This window comes from Colias philodice, chromosome 10 (assembly GCF_061535455.1).
Source record: "Colias philodice isolate Cphi_HAF_F1 chromosome 10, ilColPhil1 Martin Lab GWU primary, whole genome shotgun sequence".
Taxonomy (NCBI): Eukaryota; Metazoa; Arthropoda; class Insecta; order Lepidoptera; family Pieridae; genus Colias; species Colias philodice.
In genome coordinates, this window is record NC_143095.1 from 5384182 (window position 1) to 5400231 (window position 16050).

Genomic DNA, 16050 nt, shown 5'->3' on the forward strand with positions numbered 1-16050 from the left:
AGACCGCACAGTGCGCATAGAAATGAATATTACGTACATAATTGTGCTTGCGGTCAGCCGGACGGCTACCCGCAATGCGGCTACCCGCATAGTGCGTATACGCTGGTGTCGTCAGTCGTTAGAGCGTTTTCACATTATCCGATCCGATATCGGATATCGGAAGCCGATAGCCGATATCCGATATCGGAGGGAAGTAAAATGTATGAAATATGTGCCTGTCTTTCACATTGTCCGGTCCGATATCGGATATCGGAGCCGACACCGATATTCCCAGTGGCTATCGGACGATAATGTTCAGTGTTGCCAACTCAATTTTCGAAAAGGCAGTATACCAACAGCAAAAAAGCACTTGTTTGTGTATTTTCAGTCTTATAGGGCGCTCAATCTTTAAAAAAATTCTTTGCTTTTAACCTAAAACCCTTTCTATTAAAAGAAACCTTTTTTTATTAAGAAAACACACATTTAAGTATTTATAGGCATTTAAAATACGATTTATACGGCAGGTATTTTTATTTGCCGTATTAAAATATACGACAATTGGCTGAACTGAAGTAAACAAAAATATATTGCGTTCTTAAATTCAAATAATATCTATCTTCGAAAACATTAGTGTCTATCATCTTTATTTTATCTCATTCTGCCTCGCTCCTCCTCCTACTCGGATGTTGGTTGTGCTGTTTATTGTATTGTTGTCATTGAGTGCTTTGTTTTTAACCGACTTCAAAAAAAGGAGGAGATTTCACACCGATTTTATTTTTATTTTGAATTTACAACAAAGAATACAAAGTTTGAAAACCCTTAATTCTAAAATAATTGTTTATGACAATAAAATAATTTATGTATCTTTACTTACATGAAATTACAACAATCATATTACAAATATATTTGAACGAGTGACAATATTATTTTAGGATATTACAGTGTAATAAGAAAAAGAAAAGAAAATGTGAACAAAGATTGTATCACTTAATAAATTTATCATAGGTACTACATGAACTTTTATAAATGTATGTAGTGAAAAAATGACTAAATGACTAGGTACGTCTTGCTAAAAATACATGTAATAGATTTTGAAAGGTATTTACTAATATGTATTACCATAGACAAATATAAATTATATTCGTCCATGGTATTACTAAAACTATTAACTAATACTAGGTTGTAGTAGGTAGTGATATAAATTTATTTAATTTATAATGTGTTAACATAAGTATATTATGACTGTTATACAAATGACCGATATCAAAACTATTTAGTAAATAGCACATCTAAATAATATGCAGTAATTTGTGATATCAAATCTTTTTTTACAATTTACTTTTCTTTTTTGAAGTTGTTTTTCTTTATCGTAGTTATTTTTAATGTACATGTACAACTATGATTTATAACATTTGATTTTTTTTAATTATACCTTTTTTTATCAACTGGCAATTTAGTTTAGTTTTCTCTAAAAATTTCTGGCAACACTCATGATGATATCGGAACGATTTTATCGGACAATGTGAAAGGGCAAATTGTATCCGATATCGGATATCGGCTATCGGCGTCCAATATCCGATATCGGATCGGATAATGTGAAAACGCTCTCACTCGTTGTCGGTTGTCATACAGTCATAGAGTAAATACTGTGGCTCGTTGTGACCTTACTTAAGTTTTGACCACGTGAAAGCAAGCAAGCAATTGCTTGCTTTCACAAATCCAATTTTTATACTTTTAGTGTTGTTATTGTATTTATGTGAGGCAATTTTAATCATAAAACAGTAGGTATTAGAGTATTTTATTAATTCCTATTATGTATATTAAACCCGGCTTAAGATAGCTCACTCACGGTAGGTACTGCCGGTGCCGGGTTCACTATACTTTTATCTCCAGACACACTTTTCTATGTATTTTTGTGTATAAAGTTATACTATTAAAAATTAAAATTATTGATAATGAATTTCCATTAATATTTTATTGTTTAAACGAACTTAAAATTGAATATTTGTAATTACAGGTTTATCCAAGCAAAATGTTCACAAACAAAGTTGTACTCATAACTGGAGCCAGTTCTGGAATTGGAGCTGAGACGGCGATAGAATTCTCAAAACTTGGAGCAAAATTGGTTATAACTGGGCGGAACAAGGCGAAACTGGACGAAGTGGCCAAACTTTGTCAAGATATATCACCACAGAAACTAGAACCCCTTATTATTATTGCAGATATGAACAAGGAAAGTGATGTAGAAAATATTTTAACCCAAACAATTTCTAAATTTACCAAGTTAGATGTTCTTGTCAACAATGCAGGTGTATTAGAATCTGGGACCATTGAATCTACATCGTTAGACCAATATGACAGAGTCATGAACACTAATGTCCGTTCGCCATACCACTTGACCATGTTAGCAACCCCACATCTCATTAAAAGTAAAGGGAATATTGTGAATGTGTCTAGTGTAACAGGGATGAGGTCGTTCCCAAATGTATTGGCATACTGCATGTCCAAATCAGCATTGGATCAGTTTACAAGATGTGTTGCTTTAGAATTAGGACAGAAGGGTGTCCGAGTTAATGCAGTGAATCCTGGTGTAATAACTACAGGGCTACATAAGAAAGGAGGAATGAATGAAACAGAATATGCGGCATTTCTTAAGAAGTGTGCTGAAACTCATGCTATAGGGCGAGCAGGTGATACTAAAGAAGTATCATCAGTTATTGCATTTTTGGCTAGTGATGCAGCAAGTAATATTACAGGAGCTACTCTTCCAGTGGATGGTGGACGCCATGCAATGTGCCCACGATAATGTAATTTTAATTTGTCTAAATGTTACATTTTAAGCATATTTTATTTTTGTTATACGGTCTATGTATATATGTGGAATTTATTAAAACTATATAGAAAGTTTATTTGTATTTTATTTAGTTGAGTTGGTATTGGTGCTTTACTGAGTATATGTAGTATATTTCATATACAGTATATTATATAATATGAGAAATATAATTTAAAAGTCAACCTATGGTTGCAATTTGCATATTATGTAAGCTTCATATTTTTGTATGGTAAATAAGTGAAACCCACATGAAAGATTTTAACACTTTACATACATTATCCAGTTTGGTGAACCGTGAAGGTCGTATGACGTTGTATAGATCTATCCTTAACGTTATTCGTTAGTCAGTCTATTTTTATTCTTCATGGCAAGAACATAAGCCAGTGGCGAAGAAATATTGAATATTGAAAGGTACCTAATGCAAAAATTCGCGGAAAGGAACATTTCACAATAATTCGTAAGTACATTAAACAAAGATTATAATAATATATAAAACCAAAACTAAAAGTAATTACACAAAATGCCCTCTCAAATGTTTTCAATATAATTGTCTAAAAAAAATAAAATCATAATAGGTACCTATATCACCATGTCAAGTAGATATTGCAGGTTTTTTGTATTGAAATTAGAGATAACATCGTGATTTTTTTTCATCTAGCCAATTTAAATATAATATGTTTTTGATCAAACAGAATCCTCGAAAATATCATCTAGTTTGATACATATTTTATTTTTTAGATAGGTCTTGAATATTACACGTATCATATAATAGAGGATTGGTAATTTTACTATATAAGTCGTATCAAACAAGGGAGAAACTATTTTTTTGATACGCCTTTTAAAAAATTTAGCAAATTTTCCTTATAGGGGAATTTTACTATGTCTAATTAAAAATGTAAATAAATAATGAAATATGGCACCAAATAACACTACTTATATCTAATCTTATCAAAAACAACAGTATAAGAAATATTATGCATTTTTATTTACAAAGTAGTATCGCGATAAGAAGTCTACTATTCCATTGCTTCAAATTAAATGCACACGTTCGCGTTGTGCCGTACAGTCGTGCTTAAATAGTTGGTAAGTAGATATGATAATCGTTAATATTGACATATTTTTGTGTTAAACATACCTTACTTATCTTCTACTATCTACCACCAGACTTGGAATACATATTAATTAATTTTAATAAAATTGTATTAACTAAGGTATTATATTCAAATTGATGTGGATACTTAGCTCAATTACAATGGAATCTTAATTCTTATTAATACGTCAATAACAAATACAACAAATTTTTAAAATTATATGTGTGATGAGTACACCTAGTAATTATGAGTGTCTCAACCAAGGGCGGATCCAGCTTTAGTGCCAGGGGGGGGTCACATAGACGTGGTCAATTTTCGAAAGCTATATTTTGGTAATTTAATTGCTTGATCTAAGTTTAATTGATCAAGTGATCAAGTGGTCAAGTGCGAGTCGGAATGGCGAACCAAGAGTTCCGTACAAACATTTTTATATGTTTTAATATAAAATTTATGCTTTTTGCAATTTTTCCTTTATCTGTGCTATAAGACGTAAGTTTCTATTAAATAAAAATTAAATATCAAGATTCTGTGTTCACGGGAAGTACCCTGTAGGTTTTGATTCCTGGCAACACTTGCGAATGTTGATAAGCATGAAATGTATGTTTTAGCAATTTTTCCTCCATCTGTGCTGACATTGCTTTTAACCAAATTTCAGAACTCTGTGTTCACAGGAAGTAGTACAATACCTATAGATTTTGATTCCCTTGTGATAATGTCGAAATTTGCGATAATTTACGGCATAAACGGCTGTATCTTTTGATTGTGTTGGCTTATAAGTTTGATTTTTTCACAGCTATAAGGAACCGTAGATTTGAGTATTCGGTATGAATTTCAGATTGATACCTCCACGCGTTCCTGAGAAAAAGGGTCTTGATAGGCAGACAAACTTGAAAAATATATACTTTTTGCAATTATTCCTGTATCTGTACTATAAGATGTTGCTTTGTACCGAATTTCAAGATTCTGAGTTTACGGAAAGTACCCTGTAGGTTTTGAGTTTTGATTCCCTTGCGAATGTCGAAATTTGCGAAATTTTTCGGCATTTACGGCTGTATCTTCTGATTCGTTGACATAGAAGTTTGATTTTATTATAGCGTAAAGGTATTATAGACTTGAGTTTTTGGTATGAATATCAAGTTAATACATGTCAGCGTTCATGAGTAACAGGGTTGTAAGTTAAAAAAATTTTAAAATATTTTTTTATATTATAATCTAAGGAAAAATTCATGCTTTTCGCAATTAGTAAACAAAGTCGTTGTCTCTGTGAGTATGTCCCTATGTATGATTAAATCTTTAAAACTACGCAACGAATTTCGATGCAGTTTTTTAATAGATAGAGTGATTCAAGAGGAATAGTATATTATTTATAAGGTTTTAGAGAAAGCGGGCGAAGCCGCGGGCGGTAAGCTAGTCTGCGTTATAAGACGTTTGATTGTACTAAATTTCATGACTCTGTGTGCTCGGGAACTACCCTGTAGGTTTTGATTTCTTAGGGAGTGTCGAAAAATTTCAGCAATTACAGCTGCATCTTTCGATTGCGTTGGCTAAAACGTTTGAATTTTTCACAGCATCAAGGGACCGTAGACCGTAGGATTTCGACATTAGCAAGGGAATCAATACCTGCACGGAGCACCCTGTCCCGTAAACGCAGTCTTGAAATTGAGTAAAAAGTATCGTGTTATAGCACAGATGTAGTAATAACTGCGAAAACCCTAATTATTTAATTAAATTAAATAAAAATATATTTTTAAAATAATTTTAAACATACAATCCATACTATATATTATACTCATGAACGTCTACATGTATTTAATTGATATTCACATCAGAACTCAGGTCTATAATAACTTAAATCTGTTATTTAATTCAAATTCTATGTCAACGCAATCTGAAGAAAAAGCAATTAGAGCCGCATATTCTGTAATTCGCAACTACTTGCAAGGGAATCATCAATCAAAACCTACAAGGTACTTCCCGTGAACACAGTCTTGAAATTTGGTTAAAAGCAACGACTTAAGCACTTACAAGCACAGATAAATAAAAAAATCCTACAAAATTGTAAGATACAACTGCAACATAATGAAAAAATATGTTTGCTCGGAGTCCTGGGTGCGCGAGTCCGACGCGCACTTTGCCGATTTTTTGTTGTAATTTGACTGTATTTTCTATTGTTCATTAAAAAAAAAAATTGCTATTTTATGTCTTATCCACGAACTGGGATATTTCGATATTTGAGGTTTTGTGTGAAAAGTGTAACGGCAAAAGTTGTAGAAAAAAAATTAATTACATACAACTTTACCATTACACTTTATTCCGCAGTTATAGTTTTTTTTTTAATCGAAAAACCTGTTATTTGTCCTTAAATTACGACCACAGGTCGACCCTAATAAACTTTTTCTATAACTTTTGTTATATTCTCTTCCGTTACCGTTTGTAATTGATTTCATTGTTCTATATTACTTTTATGTCTCAAAATTCAATAAAAACATCATATTGAACAGTATTAATTTGTTAATTTAAAAAAGTTAATATTAAATTAGTGGTCCACTTAGGTCGTGGACCTAGCCCAGGGGGGGGTCATGACCCCGTGACCCCCCCCCTGGATCCGCGCTTGGTCTCAACTCTCAACCTCAAATCAACAGGCTGGAATAATATGTGTAGATGGTACCTATGTCTTGTTAGGAAAGTCGATTTAGAAACTATTCAATTAGGTCGTTTAAAATATTTTACTTTATGTAAACGAAAACAGTAGATAACAATGTATTTATTTCAACAGGTAACATGTTTCGCGGAAAAGTTGTACTCATAACAGGGGCCAGTTCAGGCATAGGAGCCCAAACGGCATTGGACTTTTCGAAACTAGGAGCAAGTTTAATTATCACTGGAAGGAACAAAACAAATTTAGAGGATGTTGCTAAACAGTGCGAGGAATTATCACCAGAAAAACTTAAACCATTCACAGTTATTTGTGACATAAATAAGGAAAGCGAAATTGAAAAACTGATAGAGGAAAGTTTCAAGCGCTTTGATCGACTGGATGTTCTGGTTAACAATGCTGGTATTCTCGGTTCGGGATCAATAGAGAAAACTACATTAGAGCAATTTGATAATATAATGACGACTAACATGAGAAGTCCTTATTATTTAACCATGTTAGCAGTTCCCTATCTCATAAAAACTAAAGGAAACATAGTAAATGTATCAAGTGTGGCTGGGCTACGATCGTTTCCAAATATTCTTGCATACTGTGTATCAAAAGCTGCTTTAGATCAATTTACAAAATGTGTGGCATTAGAATTGGGTCCGAAAGGAGTTCGAGTAAATGCTGTTAATCCAGGAGTGATTATTACGGGAATTCATCTCAGAGGTGGCATGAATGAACAGGAATATGAGGCTTATTTGAAAAAGTGTTCTGAAACGCATGCTTTGGGTAGAGCGGGCGAAGCAAAAGAGGTGTCTTCAGTAATTACATTCTTAGCAAGTGATGCAGCCAGCAACATAACGGGAGCGACGCTACCTGTAGACGGTGGCCGTCATGCTATGTGTCCACGAACTTAAGAATTAAAATCCTTTTTATATTTACCATCTCTTATAGAATTAGAATTCTATTGAAAGAGTAGAAGAGAGAAGAACGAGACACCAAATATCTTATTTACTTTAGTGCTATACGTTATCTTACATTGGGTGATATCACTACGTCTCCTTGAATATAATTAGGTTAATGATAAAAATATAGCATGATGTTAAATAATTACAGCAGTATTGCACACTGAAACAAATCGTAATCAGTTACCTATAACATATACGTATATACTTAAGACATTTTACTTCAATTCCTCCACGAATGAATAATATAGATCAAAGAAAATAAATAAAAACAAAAATGTAATTTCGTACTCTTTAATGCTCATTAATGGAGAAAATAAATAAATAAATAAATAATTTAAGTACAATTTCGTGTTATTTAACATTCTCAAGTGTGTTTATTGATTATTCAATAGAATTTGGTGAAGAGAAAATAGATGAAAAAGAACAAGTGGCCACATCAGACACTATGGTTCTGGCCTCGGAGCCGATTGAGAGGAGACTGGTGCCAGCGCACACTTCCATAGCAGCAGGCAATGTCACCAGGGATAAGTTGATGCGAGAAATCTGTGAAGGGAAATTATAATTGATAATATTGTATTGTTTTCTCTTGTTACTTATATAAGAGGATAGTATTAAAGTTTAAAATATACAAGTCACGTTTCATTATATGTATTTACAAAGCGTAGGTATGTATATGAATTTCGTTGACTTTCCTTCTACTCCTTTTGTAGATGGAAACCTAATTTTAGACTATATGAACGCAGTCATAGGTGGTCACAATCAACTTGTAAATTTGGAACGATTAAAATATTGAATGTTGAAAACATGTATATAGATTATTATAGTTACCATGAGAGAACTCTGGGCAGCGAACATCACTCCCTTGTATTCCGTCTTCACTACGAGACTTCCCAGGCAGCGTCCTACACTTAAGAGACCCGAGTTATTCTCGCTACAGCTTTGCATACTCTTCACAGCAATACTTGTGTAATTAATAGCACCGTCACTTAGAACTGATAGTTCTTCTACCATTTTGTTAATGTACAGAACTCTATCGTCAGCACATTTGTTAGACTTTTCGTGCGCCTTTGCAAATAATTGCTCAACTGATTCGCGACCATTCTGAAACATAAGGTACATTTTAAAATTCATGAATCCGAATAAAGAAAAAGAAATAAAGAATGTAATATCAATTTTTTTTAGCTCGATATTATATTACGTCCTGTAAAAGAGACTGCGATATCTCTAAAAATGCAGCCAATAAATTTTTATAAAACCACAAAACAAAATTTTATTTACCTTGATGCATCCTACAATGGCCGGTCCAGTTGATGTAAGTTTGCCGGCTATATTCTTGATAGATTCTAAGATGCTGTCTCTTAATTTTTGTAAATCTTCTCGAACCTTTTGTCTATAAAGTACAACCTGTTGCTGCAAACCCTGAACGAAAGTTCTTATGGCAGTCCTCGCTTGTTGAGCCGAGTTTTGGAGATTAGTTATCAATTCTTGTATGAGGCCCCTATAAAATAAAGAACACTATATAGTGACAAATCCATCAAATTATAATATTATGGTCTAACTTATATCCTAAGGACTTGAGCCGTAGCAATTTGACGACAGTGCCGTAGGTCGTAGCTCGCATTGAGGGTGGAGCCGAAAGTTGTATGAGCCGAGATGAAAATCACAATATTTACCATATTTTTTATTCAATGTCTTTTCTTATTTAGCAACAAAATTAACCTTAGAAATGACGTGTTATCTTTCGCGTTAAGTTATACATTTGGTGCCTTTTACGATATAGAGCCACCCCTCTACGCGCGCTTCTCCATGACCGGCCTCCTTCGTCTATCTGTCTGTTCGCCATAAACTCAAAAACTGCTAGAATGATTTTAATTTTGTTTTCAGCAGACAGTGGATGAAGATCGTGATTCTTATGGAAGGTTTTCGAAAAAAAAATACAACGCGGACGAAGCTAGGTCGGAAAAGTAGTTTGCTAGTTAACTTAATAAGTGAATTGTATTAAAAAAGTGGTTTCAAAACTTACCTGGTATTCGCCACAATGTCGACTTCACGACGTTGACGCAGTGACACAGATGAATCAGGATTCCCAAGGGATGTAGACACCTATGATATTATACAAGTATTTAATTAAAACAAATATATTAATTATTAACGTATGTTTCTTTCAGATAAAATTAAAATAATTGATTTATTCAGTTTTATTATTAGTATTTTTGGGAATTTATTTGCTTTTTTACACTTTTTGTTATTGATATTGTATGCTAAGGTAAATTGGCTAGTTTTGTTACGCTCATAAGTAAATTCTAACTTCAAGAAATGATCTAAGACCTAAGTAATTCATAATAAATTAGCATCGAAAGTTTGAAAAAATTGTTAATGTTTTAAATGTGAATATGTAATATCGAAAATATTTAATATTTTCAAGTAGACATATTTTCTTAACATCGGTTGTATCAGTGAATTCTATTATTATTTGCACATAATAATATGTTGCTTTAAATTTTAATAGCTTATTCAACTAATTCATTATGCTTCTTCCCGCAATTATCGAAAAATTTGTTGAATAAGTTTCATTCGGTATATTATTTCACATTGAATTGGATGAAAATTGTAAAGTAAAAATATATTTTTAAAGACTATGTTAATTAAATCATTTCATAAAATTTTGATCAATGTTAGGAATAATAAAAAAATATTCATATAATTTTTTATTATAAAAAACATTTATGGAGTGGATTTTATTTGATTTTACCTACAAATTAAAAAAAACTAATCTTCAAATTAAAACCATTACTCGAAAACTCGAAAGCTCTACCATACTCACCAATCCTATGAAAAGTAAAAACAGAAGGCACTTCATTGTAACTAGCGAGTTTCTTTAATAATTATAATTTTTGTACACTGTCTCCTACAATTTCGTGACACTAATGGTGCGTGTATTAAATATCCATGGTTTTATACATCATTCTATTTAAACAATTTTTACGTTGCAATACTTTAAACAATTGATAAGCCCATAGGATGAGGTAAAAATGTGTAATTAGCACAAGCCGATAATGATATTTACTCGATTTATGGTTATTGTTGTTTGCAGGTAACTTCTATAGAATTCTATATTTCAGCTGCTATTAGATGATATAGGTACCTACTACCTATAGGCTATAGTTAGGTACATAGAGTAACGGACAATGGTTGCACAAAATAAATTTGTTAGGCATATAGGTATTACATTAAAAGGTTAATCAATCTATTGAATTGATTTAGAGGTCTCTTTTACCTTTGTGCACTTTAACTTGTAGCATAGATAATATTAGAACGAACGTATAGACCTATTTGGTAGTTGCAGCTATATTTTAGGCTCCGAGTCAACGCGGGCAAAGGCGGGAAAAGAGGATTTCATCATAAACAAAAAAATCTTGATAACCATAGATGGACAAACTTGTTACTTACCACAATCACAGAATACTTAATATGTAGTAGCTAACGCTACCACAATTGAAAAAATGACAAAAAAAGACAAAACGTAGGGTATTTTATATGTGAAAGTAGAGCGTGTTTTGGTTGGTTTTACGGATCCACTCGCATCTGAATAGGTGAAACGGAAGAAAAATGTCAAGTAGTAGGTATGTCATAATATTTTGCAATGGTATAGCTTTCTGCAAATCTATCTTAGAGCAGGCTCCAAGGAGATGTTCGTTTGCAAAAATAGCGGACCTAAATCTGACTTCTGATATATATTGTATAGATCCCAGACATCCTATAGACAGATGTTGCCAACCAGTTTTGTGGTCCCCCTCCCCGCACGCCGGTAATTAAATATGGCATACAAAGAAAAAAATAAAAATTTCCAAAACATGCCGTGTGGGGTATCAAATGAAAGAACTTATTGAGTAGATCACGAATATATAGCATACTATAACATTTCTTACACTTACTCTAAGATTTTTTAGAAAATTTACGAAAATGCTCCATTTTTGAGTTAAGGGTGCGTTCCCACCATGTCGTGACGACAGATAATCGTGTAGTTTTAAGTGTCGTGGCTTATATGTTTAAATGGAGGTGTTCACATTTAGAACGACACAATTTACTGTCGTCTATGACAGTTTTTGCAGTGACGACACTTTGTCGTGACAGTGGGAACGGCAAGCACGACAGTCGTAAAACGATAAAAAAATCGTGGACGGCAACTCTATGACGTCCATTGAACTCAGGAGAGTAAACGCACTAGTAATCACCAAGCGAATGCAGAGGTGACTAGATTTGTAGCTTGCTTATGATGTGTAAACGACAAAGCGACTGCCAGGAAACGATAAAATGTCGTCGCGATCCAATGGGAACAGCTAGATATGACAGTCGCTAAACGATAAAAAATGTTGACGACAAACAATCGTTATAATGGGAACAGGTAGAGACGACAGTCGTCGGACGATAAATTAGTCGTTACGACATAGTGGGAACGCGCCCTAACTTTAAACCACTATAATTGAAAGATTGAATTTTAAGATTGAAAACTCATGAATATATTTTTTAAATTATTATTTTAAATAATTAACAATAGTCCATTGTTTACGATTCAATAGTTCGTAATATAATATAAGTGAGCTATGTGGTGGATTTGATGAAAATAACTATATACTATATGAACTTGAAAATATACTCGCCATCTTTGAATGTTCCCCCCACTCCCCCATGCAACTATTTCACTGTACGAACTATTGAATCGTAAACAATGGACTATTGTTAATTATTTAAAATAATAATTTAAAAAATATATTTATGAGTTTTCAATCTATAGTGGTTTAAAGTTAACTCAAGAATGGAGCATTTTCGTAAATTTTCTAAAAAATCTTAGAGAAAGTGTGAGAAATATTATAGTATGCTATATATTCGTGATCTACTTAATAAGCTCTTTCATTTGATACCCCACACGGCATGTTTTGGAAATTTTTCTTTTTTTCTTTGTATGCCATATTTAATTACCGGGGTGCGTGGAGGGGGACCACAAAACTGGTTGGCAACATCTGTCTATAGGATGTCTGGGATCTATACAATATAAATCAGAAGTCAGATTTAGGTCCGCTATTTTTGCAAACGAACATCTCCTTGGAGCCTGCTCTATCTAGCGGCCCCAATTAAGAAATTTGAAGTTTGAAAATGTGCTCCGAATTGACTCGGAGCTAGTGGTGGTTGCTGTACATTATACATTAGTAATAATTGATGAATTGATCCACCCGTTAACTTTCCCGTGCTAACGTATAGGTAGGTGCTAACCTATGGTGCTAACCTATACAAGCAGTATAAAACGCACTTACTTCAAAACATTTGCTCATTATAGGTAAGCTCTATGTTTTTTCCAAATCTATTTGTTTGATTAGATTATCAAGAATTTCCCATGAACTTAGTAGTTAGTGTGCGATTGGATTAGTATCTAGCTAAAACAGCAATAGTATTTTAGGTACATATTAGGTACTTTTTAGGTATAGGTTCCATAAAATATTTGGGAAGATTTATTATTACTATGCCAATAAATTAAAAGCTCTTATTAATATTTACAGCTCATGTTTAGAAATTTATTTATTACAAAAATTTGGCTTCGAAAGCAACATTACAAATCTTAACATAATCAGAGAATCTATCTTGAATACTTATTAGATTCATGAAATTATGTCCAATTGAGCAATCACAGGTAAAATAGTATGTTATCTTACAAAATCTCAAGGTCTCCGGTTCAAGACAAATACGCGGTTATCATAGTTGACATGATTCTATTCAGTTAAAATAATTACTCTTTATGAGTTTCGAAACGCATTGAAGGTATCTACTTAATTTCTGTTATGATGATGATTTAAAATTTATTACAAACGAATACCTACCTTATTTTTTATTGAATAGCTACTTCCGAAATTTGGTAAACTTAGACCTCATTCACACGAGAGCTTTTTTAACGTCCGTTAAAAAAGCGTCCAAATAGAACAAATGCATTCCCAAGTATATGTTCACACGTCAGCGCTTTTAAAGCGCGACGCTTTTTTATCGCGCAGTGTTCTATTTTGAACGCTCGGCGTTGGGCGTTAAATAAAATAGACCATAGGAAACTTCTTACTATTATTCAGACGAGCGCTAAAAAAGCGCCGGCGCTGCGTTCAGTATGCCGCACGCTCGCTCAGCGGTAGCACGTGTTTGTTGTGCTTATAATCATCAGAAAATCGATACGATGTCGTGGATTGTTGATCCCGAACTATTAATTATAGATGTGGAGTCTCGTCCGTTCCTGTATTCAAAATCGTTATAGACATTTGAAAATAATTAAAAAAAATTCGGGGTATTGCCTTAACTCTTCGTACAGTGTCACAAACTGCCCTTTTAAGTATCTCTGTTCATTCAGAGGATGTACCCAGAATGCCTTTTGTTTTCTTTTTCGTCTTTTAATAACACAAATCGCTAGTGCCATTAATTTAGCAGAAACCATTTCCACGTCTTACTGAAGCCAGAGACGAGACATGAGTGATTTTAAAGCGTTAGTATGAACAACCACAGAGAGAACGTTTAAAAAGCGCCAACGCCGGGTTTTAACGCAACGCTTTTTTAACTCTCGTATGAATGAGGTCTTATTGACTGGATTTTTGTATAGGTATTATGATATCTAAGACAACTAGTAGGTACAGTACTAGGGTAATCGGTTCTTCATTTTATTAATAAATAATAACCTTATTTCAAGTTATGACTGTTGCAAGGTAAAATAATTGATAAGGTAAATAATGAATCAGTGTCTGATTTAAACGATTAATCATTTTAATGTCTTAGATGAAGGTAATCAATGATTTGCTTGAAACTGCAACCTTTGATCTTATACTGATAGCAATTTCTAAATATGTCAAGTAATATAGTAAGGGTTAGGCTTTTACCTCGATGTTATCTATTCTGATATGTATTATAATGGGAAATAATATTTTTTGTTGCTGGTTTACATGGATGACTTCCGAAGCTACTTCAAAGATACCTTTCTATTTATTTTACCCCGATCTAAATTCGGAACAAGCGGATGGTTTTATAGGAATAGTTGATCATCATCAACAGAGCGAGCATGGCGTAACAACTAACAAGTGACATATTATGAAATTAATATCGGAGTTCTATTTGAATTCTGAAATCGACTTCACGCCTGGATATGATAACAGTAGATATATTATGGCCTAAAGGCTAAAGGTGCAAATTTTGTACACCAACTTTGCTCATTAAATGGCAATGAAAAAAATATAATAACAATAAATATTAATAAATATTAATAATGTTATGATGGTGGAATCACCAGAATTTAATTAAATCTAGATATTAACCAGAAATTAACAATTTTTTATATCTATACTCATTCATATGCCCATAACGAGATAATGAGATGCAGTTTTGAATAGGTAACTTACTTAAATATTAATTGATATTTATAAAAATCCATCTGATTATATATCCATACACATCCGACGTTTATTGTATTTGATAGAAGATATATCAAAAATTTATTTTGTACGCCTTAGAAAAATATAAAGCAATAGCTAAGATCTGGTGCATGCACTCTTGCACATGGTAATAAAAAGGCGTATTTTTTAAAGTATGAATTTTGCTGAAAGTTTATTCTTGATGCTCTATATTAAGATATTTTTAACGGAACATACAAATACATTTTTGGTAAATCTTCTAAGCTAAACGCCTTTTTATGGTAGGTACTTAATATTTTTTTGAAAATACATTGAAATGTTATTTATCTAATCCTTTCAAAGTACAAAAAATGAAGAATGATTCTACAGTCAATGATGGGTGTTTTCAATCAAAAAAAATGTTAACAATTGGGTTTTATGTGGCATTCCCAGTTAGAAATATAGTCAAAATGAAAATAAATCTCATCTTTATCAAGCTGGTTTAACATTTTCAGATGATAAATAATTTCATATTCTCACTTGATTATTTGTTAGTAACCGAAGGCGCAAATAACACAAATCAATGTTATTTATTCGTTTTCATTGATCTCTCGTTTGAAATTCACATAAATATGTTGTATGTTGCAAGAAAATAATGTACCTTCACCTAGGTGCATGCTGATTCCCATGATGTTGACACATAATCTTAAGTAATTCTCGACAAATTCTAGTCACGCACGAGGCGAGACCAAGAAACTTATTGTGAAAAAACTGTGTGTCAAAAATCAGTAAATAAACATTTCACAAATAAATGTTGCCAATAGACTATAAGGGTATTTTTATATTAGCATTAGTAAAGAAAATGATAAAGAAATGTAGCTCACACAGACGCAATTAATTATACTCGCAACATATTACAGCGTTGCATCTATCATATCGCTTATTAATTTTTTATCGTCGATCGTATCTCTGAATATTGAACAATGATCAAAGACGGAAGAACAGGCCCATTAATAGCTGTTGTTTGCTTCTCATTGTGAACGGTAATTTAGCAATAAGCAACTCCAGCGTACATCCTTTATCGAGATAAAAGGGGTTGGGTCAACTGTCACATGCGAGCCGGTCA

At 32.8% G+C, this 16050-nt stretch overlaps 1 protein-coding gene, 1 long non-coding RNA gene and 2 pseudogenes across 6 annotated transcripts in view; 2 read left to right on the forward strand and 2 right to left on the reverse strand.

Moving 5' to 3' along the window:
• The window catches only part of LOC149485185 (uncharacterized), a 90716-nt gene extending 90621 nt beyond the window's left edge, over positions 1-95 (reverse strand). The window contains exon 1 of the long non-coding RNA XR_016316195.1: positions 38-95. This is a non-coding gene — a long non-coding RNA (uncharacterized LOC149485185). The remainder of the gene's footprint in view (positions 1-37) is intronic.
• A 1593-nt stretch (positions 96-1688) lies between these two features.
• On the forward strand, positions 1689-2886 carry LOC149485189 (uncharacterized; annotated as a pseudogene). 2 transcript variants are annotated; one of them, XR_016316187.1, is made up of 2 exons: positions 1689-1760; positions 1997-2886. The product of XR_016316187.1 is annotated as an uncharacterized LOC149485189, transcript variant X1 (transcript). The 2 variants fall into 2 exon arrangements; XR_016316188.1 differs by having other exon boundaries at positions 1733-1764.
• Positions 2887-3157: 271 nt separating this feature from the next.
• LOC149485190 (uncharacterized) lies at positions 3158-7655 on the forward strand (annotated as a pseudogene). Of its 2 annotated transcripts, none has more exons than XR_016316190.1 (2): positions 3158-3269; positions 6680-7655. The product of XR_016316190.1 is annotated as an uncharacterized LOC149485190, transcript variant X2 (transcript). The 2 variants fall into 2 exon arrangements; XR_016316189.1 differs by lacking the exon at positions 3158-3269 and adding an exon at positions 3751-3895.
• A 132-nt stretch (positions 7656-7787) lies between these two features.
• On the reverse strand, positions 7788-10450 carry LOC149485191 (uncharacterized). Its single transcript, XM_089699604.1, has 5 exons — positions 10337-10450; positions 9536-9615; positions 8791-9010; positions 8341-8613; positions 7788-8055 (listed from the first exon to the last, which is right to left on the reverse strand). The coding sequence occupies exons 1-5, from the start codon at positions 10370-10372 to the stop codon at positions 7894-7896; spliced, it is 771 nt and encodes a 256-aa protein (XP_089555730.1). The 5' UTR covers positions 10373-10450; the 3' UTR covers positions 7788-7893.
• Positions 10451-16050: the final 5600 nt, after the last annotated feature.